This window comes from Tripterygium wilfordii, chromosome 13 (assembly GCF_013401445.1).
Source record: "Tripterygium wilfordii isolate XIE 37 chromosome 13, ASM1340144v1, whole genome shotgun sequence".
Lineage (NCBI taxonomy): Eukaryota > Viridiplantae > Streptophyta > Magnoliopsida > Celastrales > Celastraceae > Tripterygium > Tripterygium wilfordii.
This window is the reverse complement of record NC_052244.1, coordinates 11579014-11600375: the sequence shown is the minus strand read 5'-3', so window position 1 is coordinate 11600375 and position 21362 is coordinate 11579014. Positions and strand designations below refer to the sequence as shown.

The 21362-nt window shown below is 39.0% G+C and overlaps 2 protein-coding genes and 1 non-coding gene across 5 annotated transcripts; all 3 read left to right on the top strand.

The window, feature by feature from the left end:
- The first annotated feature begins 4049 nt into the window (after positions 1-4049).
- On the top strand, positions 4050-4156 carry LOC120013976. The gene has a single exon (XR_005471514.1). It is a non-coding gene; the product is annotated as a small nucleolar RNA R71 (small nucleolar RNA).
- Positions 4157-7091: 2935 nt separating this feature from the next.
- On the top strand, positions 7092-20738 carry LOC120013324 (cyclin-dependent kinase C-1-like). 3 transcript variants are annotated; one of them, XM_038865095.1, is made up of 13 exons: positions 7092-7200; positions 15408-15620; positions 16786-16867; positions 16964-17054; positions 17158-17187; positions 17287-17396; positions 17486-17558; positions 17631-17751; positions 17902-18019; positions 18325-18464; positions 18582-18639; positions 19502-19572; positions 19713-20738. In XM_038865095.1, the coding sequence occupies exons 2-13, from the start codon at positions 15508-15510 to the stop codon at positions 20245-20247; spliced, it is 1542 nt and encodes a 513-aa protein (XP_038721023.1). In that variant the 5' UTR covers positions 7092-7200; positions 15408-15507; the 3' UTR covers positions 20248-20738. The 3 variants fall into 3 exon arrangements, with proteins under 3 accessions (XP_038721023.1, XP_038721024.1, XP_038721025.1); XM_038865096.1 differs by lacking the exon at positions 7092-7200 and adding an exon at positions 15744-15808 and having other exon boundaries at positions 15473-15624; XM_038865097.1 differs by lacking the exon at positions 7092-7200 and adding an exon at positions 15721-15808 and having other exon boundaries at positions 15496-15624.
- On the top strand, positions 8352-11479 carry LOC120012579. The gene is made up of 8 exons (XM_038864021.1): positions 8352-8912; positions 8992-9138; positions 9211-9468; positions 9572-9880; positions 10061-10621; positions 10704-10799; positions 10881-11254; positions 11338-11479. The coding sequence occupies exons 1-8, from the start codon at positions 8352-8354 to the stop codon at positions 11477-11479; spliced, it is 2448 nt and encodes an 815-aa protein (XP_038719949.1).
- Positions 20739-21362: the final 624 nt, after the last annotated feature.

Below are 21362 nucleotides of genomic sequence, written 5' to 3'. Positions count from 1 at the left end.
CTTTTCATCCAAACCGCAATCAACCTATCAGAAATACAAATCAAAACATAAATACACTCATTATTTATCAAAAGAAAGCTTAAGAGGGGGATATTTCTACCAAAAACAATAGGTATTATCATACCTATCAAACACCCCACACTTAAACCTTACTTGTCCTCAAGTAAAACTAAACAAAGTACATCTACCAACTAACATCCTAACTCACTAACGCAGGAATCGCGATTGCATTTAGCATATGCAACAAGCCGTTAAACCCCTAGGTGTCCCTAGTGGAGGAGTTTTGTCTCCTGAGGGCTTACAAGAACGACACCCACAAACGTTTCAAGATAACTCAAATCAAACATATGTGAGGGAAATTGCTAGAATCGAAACAATATACATCAATGCCATGCAATCAAAAAGATGTGGAGACCCCACACTTCATCCAAACATATACTCAGTGAAGATTATCCGTCTACTCAATCACTTCATCTAAATTAAGTGCATGCAAAGAAGAAATGTATAAATATTTGGCTTCCAAAAGTTCATAGGCGCCAAACATAGTCACATTCCAAGAATTCCAAGAACAGTCAAGTAGTAATACCAAGGCACTTTTATTTATGTACATACTTCTCTTCTTCTTCTTCTTCTTTTTTTTTTATTATTTTTTTTTATTTTTTATTATTTTTTTTATTTTCATCTTACTAGGCCCGTGCAATGCTCACTCCTTTAAGCTTTCTAGTCAACCCATGTAACAAGTTCTCAACCAATGACTCCCAACCAGTTGGTTTAGGGCATTATGTGATAAAGCACACCTCGGATCAATCACTCGAGTTGAAAAGGCTTCGAAGTTAAGCTAGCCTAGTATGTTCATCAAGATTGTCTTACCTTTTTACGCGAAACTCGAGTTGGTTAGACAAGAGCCCCGGTTACTCAGCAAGATCACAAGAGCGGAACATGCTTTTATTCATCATCAATTTTTTTTTAACATGCATGTAATTAACTAGTGCCAAGAATATCACTAACACGGTGTTCTAGATCATCTTAAAGAAAGTCCACATTCAACATCTATTCACCCAAGTCATACCCCACAAGCATACATTCTTGTGCAAGTGAATTCAAGTGATTATCCAATAGAGTAGACGTCAAGCATATAGAAGGATAAGATGGGTTCCACAAACCAAGATCAGCTGCATTTCAATATAGCACTCAATTCAACAGAAAATTCCCATAAATATGCAAGATTCAAGCACTGAATTTTTTTTTTTTTTTTTTTTTTTAAATTCAGCTACAACAAAAATCATGTGAAATTTGGCACAAGATAATCCATATGCAGTCCACCACCCCACACTTTAAAGAATGCATTGTCCTCAATGCAAAACATAACAATGTAATAATGCACTAAAAAGAGGACAAGTTGAAACAATACAACCTGGGGGTTGGAGTCATGCATCGAGTGGATTGGGGTACTGGCCTAGCCACAATTCTTCAATGTCTTCATGAACCCTTTCTTGCATATGACCTTTTTTTTTTTTTTTTTTTTTTGTTTTTTTTTTTGTAAACACACACGCCTAGGCGTGTATAAGGTGCGCCTAGGCGTGCACAATACGCGCCTAGGCGTTCACAATACGCGCCTAGGCGTGGTCTGGCTGTAAACATAATGCCCAGAAATTTAAACTTTCCTGCAACCAGATTCCAACACATTCAAACTAACATCCACACAAGATTTTGTCAATAAAAATGGAATAATGAAGAACAAAAGGATACACAAAAGGATATACTTCATTGGGTTGCCTCCCAAGTAGCGCTAAGTTTAATGTCTTCAGCCAGACGTAGTTGTACCTACAAAATCAACCATGTATGCATCAACACTTAATAATTTAAGCAAACTCTCACCCCAAACTTTAAGAACATGCATGGTCATCAATACAAATAAATAAAGGGAGGGAGAAAGCTTAAACACAACACTCGTTTTAGATAAGGAGAGAGACAACCTGATTTGGAGAAATCACCACAAGCCTCAACACCTTCACAACAATTCTTGGGAAACAAATCAAGGAGGATGGTGCACAGGATACTTTCCATTCAGAATCCCCGAAACATTTGGCCCACAGAATTGAAATTGACGAGCCACAAATTTCCACCCTTTTTCTATCTTAGAATTCGTTATCGTGAAAGTACCATGGATAGACAATTTCAATGTCTCAAAAGGAGCACACACTTTACCTCTCAACATTGTTTTGGACCGTGCCTTTTTCAACTTCCTTGCTCTTGTCCGCATGCCTTTCAAAGTTGGAGATAGCTTGCTAGTAACAAGGGAAGTAGCCATGAGCTCGTTGGATATTGGTGATGATGGGGTCTTTTTGCCTTCATTGCTATCACCATCCACATATTCAACAACCTCATCACTTGAAGCCGTTTTTGTCAATAAATTCACTCTCTCATGGCCTACCATATCAACATGAAGGCATTCTCTAATGACATCCGGACTCTTCATAGCCTTAAAAATTTTGAACTCAATGGTCTTGTCAAAGACTGTCATTGTGAGCATGCCCTTTTCCACATCTATAATGGTCTTTGTGGTAGCCATAAAACCACGGCCTAGAATGAGTGGTACATCTCTTGTCGGATTAGGTTCACCCTCCATATCAAGCACCAGAAAATCCACCGGAATAACAAAATCACCCACCTTTACTAAAACATCTTCAACTAACCCAAAAGGATGCACTAAAGAGCGATCAGCTAGTTGGAGAGTGACTGAAGTTGGTTTCAACTCACCTATCTTCAAAGTAGTGTAAACAGAATAAGGCATGATATTTACACTTGCACCAAGATCCATCAAGGCCTTTTCAATTTCTTTCTCTCCAATAATACAAGGAATGGTAAAGCTACCCGGATCTTTTAATTTGGGCGGGAGCTTCTTTTGTAAAATAGCACTCGTTTCTTCGGAGAGAAATACTTCTTCATGATCACCTATCTTCCTTTTGTTAGTGCACAACTCCTTCAAAAATTTTGCATATGCGGGAATAGACTTAATTGCCTCAATGAGTGGAATATTAATCTCCACTTTCTTCAAAACTTCAAAAATATCCCGATTATACTTGCTTTTCTTAGCTGGGGCAAGACGAGATGGAAAAGGCACTTTTGGAACATACTCTTCTACTTCCGGCTTTTCCTTCTCAACATGAGGTATTTTGGAAGCACTTGGCTCCACCACTATAGGCTCATCATGATTCTCACCTTCAAGCTTTTTATACTCAATTTTGTTATCCACATTTTTCCCACTTCGCAAAACAGTAATAGCATTAGCATCCTCATACTGCTTAGGATTTACCTCAGGTTGACTCGGCAGCTTTCCTGGCTGTCTTTCACTCAAGGCATGAGCAAGTTGTCCTACTTGCATTTCAAGCTTTGCGATAGATTGAGTATTACTGGAAACAGTTTGTTGCAACTGAGTCATTGACTTGCTCATCTCTGCTTGGGAATGTTGCATTGTGACTTGTGATTGAGCAAGCTGGGAAATAAGGTCCTCCATAGTAAACTTCCTTGCATCTTGAGAAGGTGCTTCTTGTCGTGGAGCTTGCCAAGGTCTGGGCCCTTGATTGAAATTCTGGGGTGAAGCATAGGAGAAATTGGGATGATTCTTCCATCCTGGGTTATATGTGTGAGAAAAGGGATCATTCTGCTGCCTATGAAAAGGTTGAACTGCATTAACTTCCGCTTCAGGAAATGTCCCACTTCTAGAACATACATGAGTAGGATGATCGGTGCCTCCACAAATGCCGCAAGGATCCAAATTTCTGCTCAGCAAAGTCACTACCGCATCCAATTTCCTAGCCACAGATGCCATCTCTGTATTTGAACCACTAGCCTCATAAACCATGTGTCTAGGAGCATCAAGATCACGATTATCCCATTGTGAGGAATTTGCCACCACAGTCTCAATAATTTCATTGGCTTCAGTTGGTTCCTTAGCCATAATATTTCCTCCAGCAGCTGCATCTAACCTATGGCGGCATTCATCAGCCAGATGTTGGTAAAAGTATGATATAATCTGCCATGGCAAGAATTGATGATGTGGGCAACCAATCAATAAAGTTTTATATCGCTCCCAAGCCTTAAAAAGTGGTTCTCCCTTGTTCTGCCTGAAATGGAAAATCTGATCCCTAAGCCTCTGTGTCCTTGACTGAGTATAGAACTTCTGAATAAACTTAGCAGAAAGTTGTTCCCAAGAAGTGATAGAATTTGGTGGCAGAGTCTTGAACCAGATCTTAGCACTTTCCTTAAGAGAAAAAGGAAATAGCTTCAACCGTATGAACTCTTCAGATATGCCTTGAATTTTTTGAGTGCCACAAATCTCCAGAAAATTATCAATGTGATCACTAGCATCTTGATTTTCCGCTCCTGAGAATGATGGGAGCATGTTAATCACATGACATTTAAGCTCATAAGATAGATTTGGCGGAATGGTTGGTAATATGATGCAAGATTGTCTAGTAGAGAATTGTGGCATAGAGTAGTCCATGATAGTAACAGGAGCATTTGCATTGTTGCCAACTTCTTCACGATTTTCAGCCATGCTTGCTTGTTCAGAATGTTCTCCCAAAATTTTGTCACTAGACGAACTAGAGCTGGATGTAGGAGAAATAGAACGAGTGGAAGATTTCTCCTCAAGAAGATCCTTGTCTCTCTTGTTCCTTCGTGCACGTTCCAAGTCTAGATCAACAGGAAGAATTTCTGTATCTTGAGAACGCCTTCCTTGCATGAACTACAAACAAGAAAGAAAAGTATAAAGATCACTAATTATCAAGAAAGAAAGAGCTAAACTAAGTATGTAAGTATCTATGTATATAAACAAGAATGGATCAAATATAAGCAACCCTCCCCGGCAACGGCGCCATAAACTTGTTGGGTCTAAATTAACCTTACTAGCAAGTGTACTAGTCGGCGACTACAGCACAATGATAAGCAAGGGTCGAATCCACAGGGACGGTGTTATATCTAATCCAAATTTATATTTGTATGTACGTATGGACAATGCAAACAAAAGTAAAGTTCAACTCAAGATTGTTTGGTTGGGTAATTAAACTAAGACAAGCAAATAGCAAAGTGTTTTTGGTATTTTCTTAGAATAAAGATGCAACTAATGCAAATGAGATGAATGAGATGAACACCAAGGCTTTGGAATCCCCCTTGGGAAATGACTTGCAATGACACAAATTCACACACATATTTGCTAATTCGGGCATAACGAATCCGTACCTAAGTCGGTTTTAGCGCACTTAAGCCAAATCTCCCTAAAATCGATTACTAGCCATCTTATTGGTCTAGGTCGGATATTCCTAAATACATTCTAGCCATCTTATTGGTCTAAACATGCATAGGAATTCATGGAGTTCTATGGAGATTAGAATTCATACAAATTGTCACCTAATTAAAGGGAGACACATTCATAATCAAGTGTTTCAAGAAGCATAATCTACTTGACATATTATTGTCTAAGCAAATTCTCCAAACAATTTCATCCAAAAACCTAAAGTGTTGGCCAAACACCACAAGCATGAAGAAATTGCAATCAAACATAGAAACACAAGATTTATACCCAAATCAACTCATATATATGTAAATCAAGTCATAAACAAAGTCATCAAACCCAAGGCTTCATCCTAGCCTTGGCACAAGAGGTTTAGTTACACATAATGAGAGAAAAACACAAAAGGAGAGATGAGAAAATCATGAATAAACCCAATTAGTTGAGTAGATCCAAGTTGAGCTGAAGAATCTCTCCTCCTAGCTCCAAGAGTCGCCTCCCCCTCTGCTTTCGCTCTCCAGAAACTCAGTTCTAGGTCTAAAAACTCCTGCGGCTCGGCAAGTTCGCGAATTAAAACATACCAAAAAACTGTCTTGTGCGCCTAGGCGCGTTGTATTCACGCCTAGGCGCACCACGCCTAGGCGCACGCCTAGGCGCACGCCTAGGCGCAATCCTAGGCGTGCACAACTTCAAATTCACGCCCAACTCGCTGGACTGGGCGTGCACAAGTGATACTGGGCGTGCACAAATATTGCGCCTAGGCGTGGAATGATTCCACAATCTCCATACGACGTCCGATTTGCACGATTTTAGCGTCTACGGAAAGCTTGAGATGTCTAGTTTCCAATGCCTTTTATTTCGCTTGATTCCGATAACGTGACAAAAAGTTATAAGTATTTGAACACACGAAGGTCGGTGGACATTTTCTTCAGTTCAGCCCTTTTTTCATCACTTTTCATCCAAACCGCAATCAACCTATCAGAAATACAAATCAAAACATAAATACACTCATTATTTATCAAAAGAAAGCTTAAGAGGGGGATATTTCTACCAAAAACAATAGGTATTATCATACCTATCAAAGGGTACCCGACCCGTTGCCATCCCTACAAGTAGTTCTTTGTTGAGAGTGATTGCACTTCATCCTCTTTTAGCTGAGGCCTTAGCAGCCCTACATGCTGTGAAGTTAGCATTGGAGTTGGGTTTTACAGAGCTGATTTTTGAAGGAGACGCTACTGTTGTTGTGGAAGTTGTTAATGGGAGTGATGTACATTGTGCTATTTGGAGTCCGGTTATAATGGAGACAAAGAGATCATTGCGCTTCTTGTCAAGTTGGAAGTTTGTCCATAGACGATGCACGGCCAATGAAGCCGCCCATTCCATGACTAAGCATGCCTTTCTCATTTAGGGCACACCGGTTTGGATTGAGAAGGTACCTTATTCGGTTGTGCATATTATTCAGGCGGAGAAGTCTTCTTGGAATTTAACTCGTCAAAGCCATGCTAATGACTGCTATTGAACTATTCTATTCTGTTATGTTTTGTTTTAGTTAAAGACTGTTTTGTTTTTGTCTATTATTTTATGATGTTGATTGTATTCCACCTATATGATGGCCTAAGTGCCTATAATGACCTTCATTTCTTTTACTCACTAGCTGAGTATATATGAATATATATTTGGTCTCTTGACCTTTTCAAAAAACTAAGGAGTACCAACAAGTATGTTGTTGATTGAACGACAATCACAGTACATATAAGGAATCACCCACCCAGGTTCGAATCCTACCTTTCCCCAAACCTCTCTTTAAAAAAAAAAAACACACTAAGGAGTACTGAAATCAGAGTAGGAGGTCCAAAAATGGAAAAACCTAGCCGTCCGCACGTGAGCGGCATGCGCGGTATATCCTGATTCCGGAAGGGAATTTTGTAAAAATGACCCTCTCAAAAAGTCAAACCAGAGAAATGACCCACTTTTTTATAAACCGCAAAAATGACCTAGTTTTATATTGCAAAGACCAAATTATCCTTAGAAAACATAACCCACCCTTTGGCTTTTCCCCTTCCCACGAAAACCCACTTCTTTCAAACTCATTTTGCTCGACGGGCTGCTCGACGATTACCGTACAACTTCCGATCATCAGTTTTTGGCAACAGATAAGAGATTTTTCCCCCTCTGAGGTTAGTATCTTACTGGCTCAGTTTTCTGCCTAACATATACTCGATTTTAACTTGGTATTACATGAAAAAGTTTGCATTTTGGTACATACCTATGGCCGGCTTGGGTTTTTGGTGAAACTCTGTTTAATTGGGTGACATTGTGGGTGAAGTCTTGGGTTTTTGGTGGTGCTTGCATGCAGGTGGTCGGACATTATCTGTGTTCCAGTATTCTTAACTTTGTAGTCGAGCATGTATGTTCTGTAGTCGAGCATAATTATTGTGTAGGTCGAGCATTAGTCGAGCAGTTTTATTTCGGTCGGGCATTATGAGTGTTCCAGTTTTCTTAACTTTGTAGTCGAGCATAGCATAACTGTTATAGTCGAGCTTAATTGTTGTGTAGGTCGAGCATTAGTCGAGCAATTTTATTTAGGGTCGGGCATTATGTGTGTTCCAGTATTCTTAACTTTGTAGTCGAGCATAGCATAATTGTTGTAGTCGGGCTTAATTGTTGTGTAGGTCGAGCATTAGTCGAGCATAGCAGAATTGTTGTAGTCGAGCATTGTTGTTGTAGTCGAGCATTTAATGTTGTTAATTTTATGTGGTCGAGCATTTTTATGAAACTGTGGTCGAGCATATTTATTTTTGTGGTCGAGCAAATGTGTTTTTTTGGTCGAGTATGATGATTGAAGTGAATATTAATTTGGTTATTGTATTTCTTTTCAGATAGACAATTTTTCAAAGAAATGGATTACATGATTGAAATGAAAAATCATTTCCCAGGTAAGGTTAGTGTTTTTTCAAATATATCTGAATCCATAAGCAAAATCAAAAGGAAGCTTAGTGAGGATCAACTGGAGATGTTTAGGAGAACATGCTTTGGCATGTTTCTGGATGTGGGGCACATGAATTTCTCTGGCCAGTTGGTACATCAAGCTCTACTACGACAAGTTGTAAACTCTGCTAAAGAAGAATCTGGTGTGATATTATTCAGGTTCAAATTTGCTGGAAAGAGGGCAACATTTTCTATTGCTGAATTTGCTCTTATCACTGGTTTGTTATGTGGTGATGTCCCTCCCCTGTCTAGCTTGATTGACACTTCTGTGCATAGGATTAGGGACTTGTATTTTGGTGGAAATAAGAGCATTGGTAGAAATAAGTTAGATGAAGTTTTCATGAGTTGTGATCCTGAACCTGGAAAGGAAGAAGATGTGTTGAAGCTAGCTCTGGTATATTTTTTGGAGTCTGTTTTACTGCCTAGGGAGCGTAGTAGGAACATAGATATCCAGTGGTTGCAATTGGTTGATAATGTTAATGTGTTTAATAAGTATCCATGGGGATCTGTGAGCTATGCACGTACTGCAAAGTCTCTTGCATCTGTCATGGTAGGTCGTGCTGAAAAATTTAAAAAAAGATCGACAAAGATGGAAAAGTACAGCATATATGGATTCCCGCTAGTACTTCAGGTAGTACTTAAATTATTTTGAAACAAGTTTATGCTTTGTTTGTTGTGAATATATCTTTGAAAAATAATGTTGTTTGCAGATATGGCTTTATGAAGCGGTGCCGCGCATCGGTATGTCTTACGCAAATGTGAGGGAAGAAAACCGGTTTCCCCGAATATTGAACTGGAGCAGCACTGCCACTCCAGAATCTAATGCTATTGTCTCCAATATTTTTGATATGAAAAAGGTATATATTGCATGGTATATATTGCATGATATATATATATATATTAATGTTTTCCATGCTTATTTGTTACAGCTAGAAGTGCATGATACGCTTGTCCCTACTGATTTAGAGTTAGGGCAGGAATATTTGAGTAGTATTGGGAGCCCCAAGTTAAAGGAGACGACCAATGTTGTGGGGAGCTCTAAGACAAAGAAGAAGAGCTCAAAGAAGAAGAGCAATGTAGCGGATGAGGGCAATGTTGCGGTGGATGCGTTTGAGAATTTGTTTGGAGATGAGGACAATAATCGCCACAACCCTGAGATTGAGCGGGAGGATGATCCAATGGGAAGAGTAAGTTTATTCTTTGTTTTTTATGTTTTTTTGTGGTCGGACATTAATTCTTTGTTTTGTTCTTAGATTAATTCATTTGTTCACATTTTTTTTCAATGTGCAGGTTATTGAGAAGTTACTTGGGATGGAGAAGTTGTTGATTGAGCAGAAAAAAATAAATAGGTTGTTGAGGAATGAGGTTAAAACTTATATTGATGCATTTTTCCAGTCTGTGGAGGATAATATGAAGACAGTAGTGGAATTTAGAATAGGAACTAACATGGAGGTGGATGATGAGGTTCTAAGTGATGAGATTGAACCTCAAAACAAGGGGTTGGAGAATAAGGAGAATGATACGAAGGAGGAGGAGGATAAGGTGGAGGAAAATGAGGAAAAGGTGGAGAATGAGGAGAAGGAGGATGATGTAGTTCAAGTAAAAGAGAATAAGGAGAAGGAGCCGGAGCCGGAGCCGGAGCAGGAGCAGGAGCAGGAGCAGGAGCAGGAGGAGGTGGAGGTGGAGGAGGAGAAGGTGGAGAAGGAAGAAGTTGGAGTTCAAGTAAAAGAGAATGAGGAGAAGGATGAGAATAAGGAGGAGGAGGAGGAGGATGAGGAGGTGGAGGAGGAGGAGGTGGAGAAGGAAGAAGCTGGAGTTCAAATAAAGGAGAATGAGAAGAAGGAGGAAAAAGATGAGAATGAGGAGGTTATAGTTGGAAGAAATGATGCGGAGTTGCCAAGTATGGAGCTGGAAGCTGTGGATGAACTATTAGAGCTTTCAAAGCATCGGTTTACACCAGAGAAGATAAACAAGGACTCTGAAGGAGTGGAGGAGATTAGAGAGTCTCAGTTTCCCACGGCTACACCAGGTGGGACACGCAAGTATACCAGAAATAAGAATAAGCGTGCGAAGAGGCCTGGACCACAAACAAAAACACCATTTACCTCCCCCAGCTTCAAGAGGAGGAAACTTATGGTGGAAAATGAGACAGTTAATCCATTGACAGACGCTCCAATATTACAGTTGAAGCGAGCGTATCCAAAGGAATGGGCACGCGATTTACTTGCTTTTATGAAAGACAATACACTTGAAAGTAAGTTGATAAGTTGGGAGCCATGTCAAGTAGACAAGAATTGGTTTGTGGATGCCATCAGACCAGAAACCTGGTTATCGGACAAGGTAATTATTATGTACTGAAAATTTTTTTTTTGAAAAGATATATGATGAAAATTTCTTTAACATATTCATAATCTTTATGTAGCACCTTGATGTGGCAATGTACCATATTCGTAGAAGGATTGCCAATAACCCTGAAGTTTTTAAGAAGAAGTCTGCAGTGCTCGACAGTTTTTTCTTTGTAAGTATATTTCCAACTAGTTAGACCATAACTTTTGTAAAGTATATCAATAGCTACTTTAACCTATTACAAACTGAACAGGTCCGGGTTACGCAGGCTTTCATACTTTTCAATGAAAGCAAGGATTGTTCTTGGGACAATGATAATCTGATTTTGGACTATGTAATAGGAGAAAGTCCAGTGAAATCTGTGTCTTGGTCTAACGTAGACTACGTTTACTTCCCTGCCAACTTCAACAATGCACATTGGGTGGCTGTAGAGATGATCTTGGGGGAAAGACAGATTAATGTGTATGACTCACTTACAAGCTGCACAAAAATTCCAAAATTTAATGAATTAATGCAGCCCTTGAAGTTGATGATGCCATACATATTAAGAGCAGCTGCGATAAATGATGAAAATCTCTCTCCTTGGAAACTTAAAAGGGTACCATCCTGCCCTCAGCAAAATAATGGGTAAGTTAAGTTCAAATTCTGTGTGTAATTGTAGTCCATGTTACATGAGTTAGTTAGGACATTAACATATTTTTTTATGACAGAGGAGATTGTGGCATGTTCACCATCAAGTTCATTGAAGTATTAACTGCAAGCATGCCAGTTAGTCTGATAACTCAAGAGGACATGGTATTCTACAGAAAAAAGTTCACTATGGAGGCATGGGGTGGAGAATTTTTAATGTAAATATGCTTTATATTCATGGTCAAGCAACTTTTTTTGTCAGTCGAGCATGTATATTTTGCCAGTTTTTGTGAATAGTATATGAAAAAGTCTGATTTTAATGTAGTCGAGCTTATATTTACTTAGTCGAGCATGTATGTTCTGTAGTCGAGCATGTATTGTCTTAGTCGAGCATTTGTTTTCTTTAGTCGATCATTTGTTTTCTTTAGTTGAGCATTTTTTAAAGTAGTCGAGCTTATATGTTCTATAGTCGAGCATATGATCTTTAGTCGAGCATTTGTTTTCTTTAGTCGAGCATTTTTATGTAGTCGAGCATCTGTTTTCTATATTAGATCATTTGTTTTCTATAGTCGAGCATTTGTTTTCTTTAGTCGAGCATTGATGTTCTGTAGTCGAGCATCTGTTTTCTTTAGTCGAGCATGTATTTTCTTAGTCAAACATCTGCTTTCTTTAGTCAAGCATTTGTTCACACCTGCCCAGTTAACATGCACGAACTTATTCAATAAAAAACACGCACAAACCTGTACAATTACATACTTATACTTATTGAGAAGTGAATAAAATGAAGTCATAAATATGGAGTTTTTATTATCAAAGCAAGAAATATAAAATACATTATGTTACATAGAAATTATTAAATTCTTCATGTTGGATGCAACGATATTGGCTCCTTGCAAGTTTGACGATTATGTCCACGTTGCTTACATCGTCCACAAAGTCTAACTGCCACTGTTTCACCAGCTGATGGTATTCTTCGCTCTCTTGGTCTCCCTCCCGATCTTCTTGTATCTGGCGGCAATAAAACTCTATCTCGGCTTGCTATGCGTTGATTTTCAAGAGATACTGTGTATATTGGTTCTGCATAAGCCACCATAATAGCTTCATTGGTGTAATACCGTGAACACAAAGAATGTACAGTGACATTTCTAAATCGGCAAGCAGCCAATGCATGAACGCACGACAATTGTTGCATTTGAAACTTCCTGCACGTGCATGTTCTGTCATGAAAGTTCACCTCGCCATCTCCGAAGCCATCCCGTACATAGAACTCGATATGACTTATTGGTTCAACCAACATACGTAAAGCCCTTTCATTCCGCTTTGTCATTTTTTTCTCAACCTTCTTGCACAATTGGGACGTTATGGATGCCGCTTTTGTACGACGCTCATGAAACCACCTTTGAATTAAGGATCTCAATTGCTCAACCAACGTTGTTATTGGAAGACCCCGCACATCACGTAGTGCAGCATTCATACTTTCTGCAATGTTGGTAGTGAGTATACTATACCTATATCCGGGAAAATGTGCACGAGACCACTTATCGAATCCGGCATCCTCTAGATATTTATATGCCTTGCCACCTTCAAAACCACGGATCTGTGTCATTAGATGTTCAAAATCTGAAATACGGTAAGCCTTTGCTGCCTTGAAATATATGGGAAACACGACATCATCAATTTTTTTGGCCTTCATGTTCTGTTTGATATGGTGCATGCAGTGCCCATGATAAGATTCCGGAAATACAAGTGAAACACCTCTCTCAATACTTTTATGCCTATCCGATATCAATGATAGTTCCGAGAAATCTTCAAGTGCAAGTGCAACTCGCAGTTTCTCGAAAAACCATTCCCAAGATGCATTATTCTCCGAATCTCCAACCCCAAAAGCCACTGGATAAATTTTCTTGTTGCCATCTTGAGCAGCGGCAACAAAGAGCGTGCCCATGTACTTGCCCTTTAGGTGAGTACCATCAACGGCGATGACAGGTCGCATTGCACTCCGAAATCCTCGTAACGAAGTACCGAGAGCCATGAAAAAATATTTAAACCTTTTCTCGTGATCGGACTCTATATAAGTTATCGTACCAGGATTATTCTTCTCTAACTCGGCACAATAGTGTGGCAAGTAAGAAAAGGAATCTTCAGGCGTTCCTCGCACTGATTCCAAGGCAGCTTCCCTAGCCCTCCAAGCTTTATCATAGCTAATATTAACACCAAATTCCTGCCGCACATCCTGTATTATGTCTTTTGGTCGGTAAATACGACCAACACCATTATATTTTGACTTAATGCATTCTCCAATAACCTTTCCTGATGCTTGCATATGACTTCGATTAATAAAGTCCAAAGAGCATTTGTGATTGTCATTAAGCCTCGTCACCTTAAACAACTCCGAATCCTTGACTCTTATAGATCGCATACGCCACTCGCACCCTTTAGCAGCACATTGAATCATAAAAAGAGTTTTGGTCGACTTAATAACGCGAAATTGGAAGTTCTTGCTCATAGCATACATAGCAATATATTTTTGTAACTCTTTTTTGTCTGAATAAATCTGCCCAATCGCAACTTTACCACCCCAATAGCTATTGCTACTATTACTCCCAACAAAGTTCGACGTACCAAGCGAATTTGAGCCAATGTTATTGTTGCTAGGAGGCCCATCCGCTAAGTTACCGCCCGCACATGGAGGTGGGTGTCGATGAAGTACCGAACTTTCAATCCCATTATTATCCACTTGAAAGTCATCAACCTCAATATTTTCTTGATAGTCATCAGCCCCATCATCAATATCTGCATTATCTTTATCGTATCGACTAAAACCACATTCATTAAAACCCACGCATCCGGCTTGCGGACTAATCGGATCGTTGTCAAAATCAACATGTAAAGGTAATTCACTGCCACACTGTCGCGACTGCTGCGTATTAGGAACAAAGCCCACATCTTGTGAATGAAATTGTTCCCGCTGAGGAGGAACGAAACTTACATCTTGAGAAACAAACTCTCTCTGATGAATTGTTACACAAAGTGGAGTTCCAGGTCTTCGAGGATCATCATTTTGCCTAAGAAAGAATTGCAAGTCACGGTCGTTGCCTAGCACCATCGGTTCCATATCAAAATGTGTATTATAAGCAAATTTCATCAACAATTCACCAGCACTACCATCCACTTCAATCAACTCATATATCAAATCCACAAATTCTGCAAAAGAAATTGTTTCGGACACTATTACACCTTGGCTTTTCCCACCTTTGTATTTGCAAATCCCTCGACAAATTTCCCATTGGCCACCATAGAGGATCACAAAATCAATAGATGTCATTCCTGAAAATAACAAAAAACCATAAAAAAAAGTATAATAAGTTGCTCGACCATAAAAACTTAAATGCTCGACCATAAAAACACAAATGCTCGACCATAAACAACTTTGCTCGACCAAAAACAACTTTGCTCGACCATAAACAACTTTGATCGACCATAAAAACAGAAATGCTCGACCATAATACAACTTTACTCGACCATAAAAACACAAATTCTCGACCATAAACAACTTTGCTCGACCATAAAAACACAAATTCTCGACCATAAACAACTTTGCTCGACCATGAAAAACTTTGCTCGACCATGAAAACATAAATGCTCGACCATAAAAACACAAATGCTCGACTACATATATATTTGTTCGACTACAAACTCAATATGCTTAATTACACAGATGCTATGAGTAGATAATGTGTTCGTTCAGAACTTCACATGCACTTGAGAAACATATGGAACAAAATTACTCAGAATATAGATGTACTCGCTTGTCAAAAGTGATATGAAATGTTCACCAACGAACCTCTCTTCAGACTTGCGATAACGAAGATCACAAATAACTCAGAACCCGAACCTGATCTGGCTTTTTCGAGCTCTATAGAACAAATAAGATGATGAGAAATAGCCGATCGAGTGCAGATAAGATGATGAGAAATAGCTGTTAAGAGGGTTATGTGTATTCTGGTATTGTGAGTGGAAGAAAGGATATTTCAACATTAGGGGTATTTGGGTCCAAAAAATTACAAGGTAGGTCATTTTTGCGGTTTATAAAAAAATGGGTCATTTCTCTTATTTGACTTTTTGAGAAGGTCATTTTTACAAAATTCCCATTCCGGAAATCCGCGTATTTTTCACACCTTCCTCAAGCTCGTCGTCTGTTTGTCAATGTCTGGGCATTGATTTCAAGTCCCGATCTTCAGAAAGAAAGAATGGCGATTGCCGTTCCTGGGCAGCTAAACATTGAGGAGTCTCCGCCGTCATGGGGCTCCAGAAGCGTCGATTGCTTCGAGAAGCTCGAGCAGATTGGCGAAGGAACTTACGGGTATGTCTGCTACTCTCTTAATCTTCATTCTCTACGACTCTCTGTTTATGTTTTTGCTCTCGGTGAATTTTCCAGGGTTAAATTTAAATTCTTGTTTCAGTTTTTTTTTTAATTCACACAAAGTGAATGAGATACCGATTCCCGCAGAAATATTTGGTATAATTTTCAGTGTAAGAACAGCTGCACAGGTACTGGAGTTTCTCTATTGGTGTTAATATTAAAATTAATTGCAATTGATTGCCAAATTTGCGGACCAAACTTAGCCTAATTCTAGTTGTAAATTCGTCACTGCATTTGCGATGATTTGTAGAGGTAAAACTGAGATGTAATTTTTTTCATTTAAGCACCACTTAATCGTTTCTTGTGCCCGATTGCCCTGAGGAATAGAGTCCATTGGGCGAGTAGGGTAGGGGATAAGGCGGAAGAGGAAATATACAATTGTTACCTTGTTGGATGTTTTACTAGAATGGGAGGGGAGAGGACTACCGTTCTACATGTTTGGTTGAAGATTTATGGGGGTAGATTGTAAATACTGACAAATTATTTATCCTTAATATAGTCGATGTGTAAGTTCAACCTTACATGGTAAGAGATTTGGAAATTGATTTATCTTTCATTTGGAAGGAACTCACAATGATTGATGAACCAAATTAGTTTGAGGGGGAATAAATAGAAATTCAAAACATGAGAGGGGGGAGTCTTTTACCCCTTTTCCTCTCCTTTTTGCCCACAGTGTCAATTAGTTGGTTTTGGCATACAATGGACAAAAATACTAATACTGGGAATAGAAAATCAGTTTTACCTCTTAATCATGCTTATATTTGAGGAAGGTTTATAAATGCTTCATATTTGTAACTCTGAATTTGAATCATATCATCTGATGAACAGATGAAGACTGTTTTCAAAGAGCGAAATATTTTCAGTGTTCTTTGCTTCTTTTGCCAAAATAGATGTGATAAGGCACAACGAGTGGTCCTAATCATCACCTAGATGCTTCTAATCTTTTATATTGTAGCAGGCTATCACCAATCTTCCATACAATCGAAGTTTTTTCATTCAGTGTCTGTCGAAGAGATTGCAATACATTGACAATGCTAAAGCGTGAATGATGTAGTTATTGTGATTAGTTTGTTTATTTATATGTGTTGGTGTTTGTCTTATGAAGTCAAGTATACATGGCCCGAGAAATCCAAACAGGGGAAATTGTGGCTTTGAAAAAGATACGCATGGACAATGAAAGAGAAGGGGTATGTTCTGTTCATTTATATGTTATCTTGGTTAAAACACCAGGTTTTCATCTTTGTGATTGATTTGTTTTTTGACTTGTTACTATGTTGATGCAGTTTCCTATAACAGCCATTCGGGAAATTAAAATTCTAAAGAAACTTCACCATGAAAATGTTATCAATCTGAAAGAGATCGTGACTTCTCCAGGTGATTCATCTTTTTTCAACTCTCTGCCAGAGTGCCAGATATTGTAAAATCTTAAAATCATACTGAGTTTTTCGCATGTCTGCTATTTTGCTTCTGCTTATAGGTCGTGAGAAGGATGATCAAGGAAAGCCAGGTGAGGAAAGCTTTTCCATAAAATATGGTGTAATTGACTGTTTCAGGTGATTGTCCCTTCAATTTATAAATTTAACTCAAGTTCTCTGGGTTGTTTCAGATGGTAACAAGTACAATGGGAGCATCTACATGGTTTTTGAGTACATGGACCATGACTTGACTGGCCTTGCTGATCGTCCTGGACTAAGATTTACTGTACCCCAGATTAAGGTACTATATATTCTGATACTTTTGATAGTTAAATTCCTGTCTTTAATGGGCGTCTGGTTCCAGACAATATCTTAATGTTTCTCTTGCAGTGTTATATGAAGCAGTTATTGACTGGGCTCCATTATTGTCATGTAAATCAAGTGCTTCACCGAGATATTAAAGGTTAGCATCACATTTCGTTCAGACTAGTTTATTTGCATTTTTCTTCTTTCCTAAGTAACTTTCTGCTTCCAGGTTCCAATCTTTTGATAGATAATGAAGGAAATTTAAAGCTTGCTGATTTCGGACTTGCACGGTCATTTTCTCATGATCACAATGGAAATCTTACAAATCGCGTGATCACTTTGTGGTATAGGTAAGTTCCCCACCACAATCAGCATGTATACTTAAACATAAATTGCTAGAGAGGAAGTTTTTCTTTTATTTCTGATTGCAGATAACTGAGCACTGGATCACTCTGTAACTTTGGTTTAATCTTCTATTCCTTATATTGTGAATTGGACAGGCCTCCTGAGTTGCTGCTTGGAGCCACTAGGTATGGGCCAGCTGTTGACATGTGGTCTGTTGGCTGTATCTTTGCTGAGCTTCTGAATGGAAAACCAATCCTACCTGGAAAAAATGAGGTTAGGCTTGTGCTCTGAACTTCTTACTTTTTCAAACGGTTTATTTTTAAGCAGTATGCTCAGAGTCTGTTGTTTATACTTATTACATAGTATGGTTTATCATCTCGGGTAATAGCAGATATTAACTTTAGAATTCCAATTAGAAGTCTTGTCCTCTCTTTCTCGCAATTATTCTTTTGACAGGAGCATCTTCTTTATGCAAATGATTTATATGAAAATTGTTCATTTAAAAGGTTTTAATGATGGTGATGCTTCTCAAATTTTGATGAAAGATGTAATTATATTCTGTTTTGAATTGATTGCAGCCGGAGCAATTGAACAAGATATTTGAGCTCTGTGGATCTCCTGATGAGATCAACTGGCCTGGTGTGTCAAAAATGCCCTGGTATAACAATTTCAAGCCATCAAGGCCCATGAAGAGACGTGTCCGAGAGGTTTTCAGACAGTAAGTAAACTAAGTTTTAGCATTTGCATCTAGCAGATTTTTTACCAATTGCAAAACTTTCATATGGCTGTTTTGTGATAGACCTTATTTTGTCCATTATTTTGTTTGCTTTTACAGTTTTGACCGCCATGCTCTAGAACTACTGGAGAAAATGCTTGTGCTGGATCCATCCCAGGTGCCATTTCTAAGTTTCTTTGCCATCATCAAATTATCATTTTATTGCATTGTGTAAAAACTTAATAGCTTCAAATGGTTATTGTGGTTCATAGCTGTTGACTTCATGGTAACTGTACTTGTGGCCCTGGTTGAATCGCCCTAATAGCCCTGCTTTATCTTTACATTGTTAAGGTGTAATCCACGTTTATGCAGGTGGACACAAGTACTTAACTGTGGATTGAACCCCCCATCCCCTGCCCCCTGAACAACTGAAAAAAGCTCCATAAGCCTTTTCTGTTATTTTATTTGATCCATCAATTGATTTCCGCACACCGGTTTGTACAAAACTTGTTCTTGGAGGAATCCCTCCCCTACTCTCACTTAAACTCATTTCATGACTAAATGAATTTCTAGTTCTGCTTCATTTTCGTTGGAATTCTAGCATATTATTTGTGTTGTAACCATCTGATGAACCTTTGAGGAATAATGTCCATTGATAGATGAAGCGTACCTGCCCATTACATGAAGTGACTTAAAGGTAAGAACCGAATGACAGCACAACTTCAAAATTGAAGGAACTACAGGGATAAAAGTTATTGGTTTTGAGTTGAAATTATCTCATAAATTCTTCATGCTATGCCGAGTCGCTTATTTTAGCAGGTTTCTAGTTTTCCACCCAATTTTCTCATCTGTTTTCAAGCTGTAGCAGCTTGAATCCTTGTGTGAATTTAATTGTATGCTCTATTCCGACATGGTTTTGCTAGAATATTTTCCTTTTGAAACATATATGATCCTTTTTTTGATATTTTTCTTCTGCTTATGTGGATTTTGGCTTCCTTCTATTTATTGTTATGCTAATATCTCTCTTTCTTTTTAACCAGAGAATACCAGCCAAGGATGCACTTGATGCTGAGTATTTTTGGGCTGACCCCTTGCCTTGCGATCCCAAGAGGTGTGTTTCCCTTCTCTAAATTTGCCATATGATCCCTGGAGTTCTGTTTGTTTTATCATAAACATACAGAAAAAGCAATCTTCTCGCATCTCCAGTTGCTTCCTACCGTTTGTTATATCATTTTTGTTTTGCAAACTCAGCTTGCCAAAATATGAGTCGTCGCATGAGTTCCAGACAAAGAAAAAACGGCAGCAGCAGCGACAGAATGAGGAAGCGGCTAAGAGACAGAAGTTGCAGCACCCGCAGCAGCATTCTCGCCTCCCCCCTATTCAACATTCTGGACAAGCGCATCCAACTCATTGGCCAGGGCCTAATCATCCCATGAACAATGCGCCACCTACTGTGTCTGCTGGACCTAGTCACCAGCATTATGGGAAGTCTCGTGGTCCTCCAGGAGGTCCAAATAGGTACCATCAAGGTGGAAATCAGAGTGGGGGATACAACCCAAACCGCGGTGGCCAAGTTGGAGGTTACAGTAGTGGCCCGTATCCACCCCAAGGGCGAGGTCCACCATATCCTAGCGGTGGTATGCCAGCTGGTCCGAGAGGGGCCAGTGGTAATTATGGAGTTGGCCCTCCAAATTTTTCACAAAGTGGTCAATATGGAGGCTCTGCAGGGAGAGGTCCAAACCCAATGGCTGGTAATCAAAATCAACAATCTGGTTGGCAGCAATAAGCATGTAAACAGATACACTGACAACTACAATGAAGGATATCTGGCCTCTGTGCAATATCCAGTCAAGAAGTTCATAAGCTGGCTACTAATAAGGTTTTCATGGCATATAGATTCAATTCTTGGTTACATTGTTTCACAAGTGGCTTCATCTTTTTTGACATGGATATATTTGGACACCAAATTACTGTTTGAACGTATGACCACACATTTGATTTTGTCGTGTATTATCTTCGACCTTGACGACCATCTGAAAGTAACTGGTAAGGCGGTAACTGGTTCGTTTGTATCACCTGTCTATGTTCCTACTTCTTTGTGCATACAGTGGCTTTCCTAGAACCTGGTATATTTGCTTCTTGGCTTAATAGTGTAATGTGTGGTGCAAGCATAAGCCAAGTTCATGAAATGTATACGGAATCACTGCACTAATAGACTACAGAGAGCAAACAAATTTTTTCTCTGCTTAATTAATGACAATTATTTTCTTTTGCTTTCTCTGTGTGTGTGTTTTCATGTTTGAGCTTAAAAGATAGCATAAGAAAATAAGCAATGCATGTGTGTATGTATATCCATAGGAATCCTCACATGGATATTGGTTTATGGCCACTTGATCAGCTACTTGGTAATGAACTGTTACATCTCCCATGCTTTGAAGATTCTCATTTTGGCCTTCCTTGAGGACTACCACATGGTTTTGGAGCAAAATGACAATTTCTTCTTACCTTATCGACGTACTCGGTACATGTTTTCCTGTACTGCTTTACTTGAGCACTTCCCATGGAAAGGGAAAGGAGAAAATCTTCAAGATAAGTGAGGTTGAGTTGAAGTCAGCAATGGCAGCTATAGTTGCATACTGCCATACAAAATGCCTAAGCTTAGTGCTTAGAAAAGTTGAGACATATCCATGCCAATGTTGGGTGTGGTAGGTAATATTAATTTCAAAGGAGAATCAAGTTTTTAGTATAAGTATGACGCAAGAGATGGTGGGTTTTCACACTTCTCTACATTTTCCTATTTTGAATACTCAAAAGGTTAGGTGGGAAGTGGTGAAGATGGTTAGGAAAGTTACTCTGTTGACAGAACATGGCTCCTGGTGGTGGCATCAATTATCATGTGCA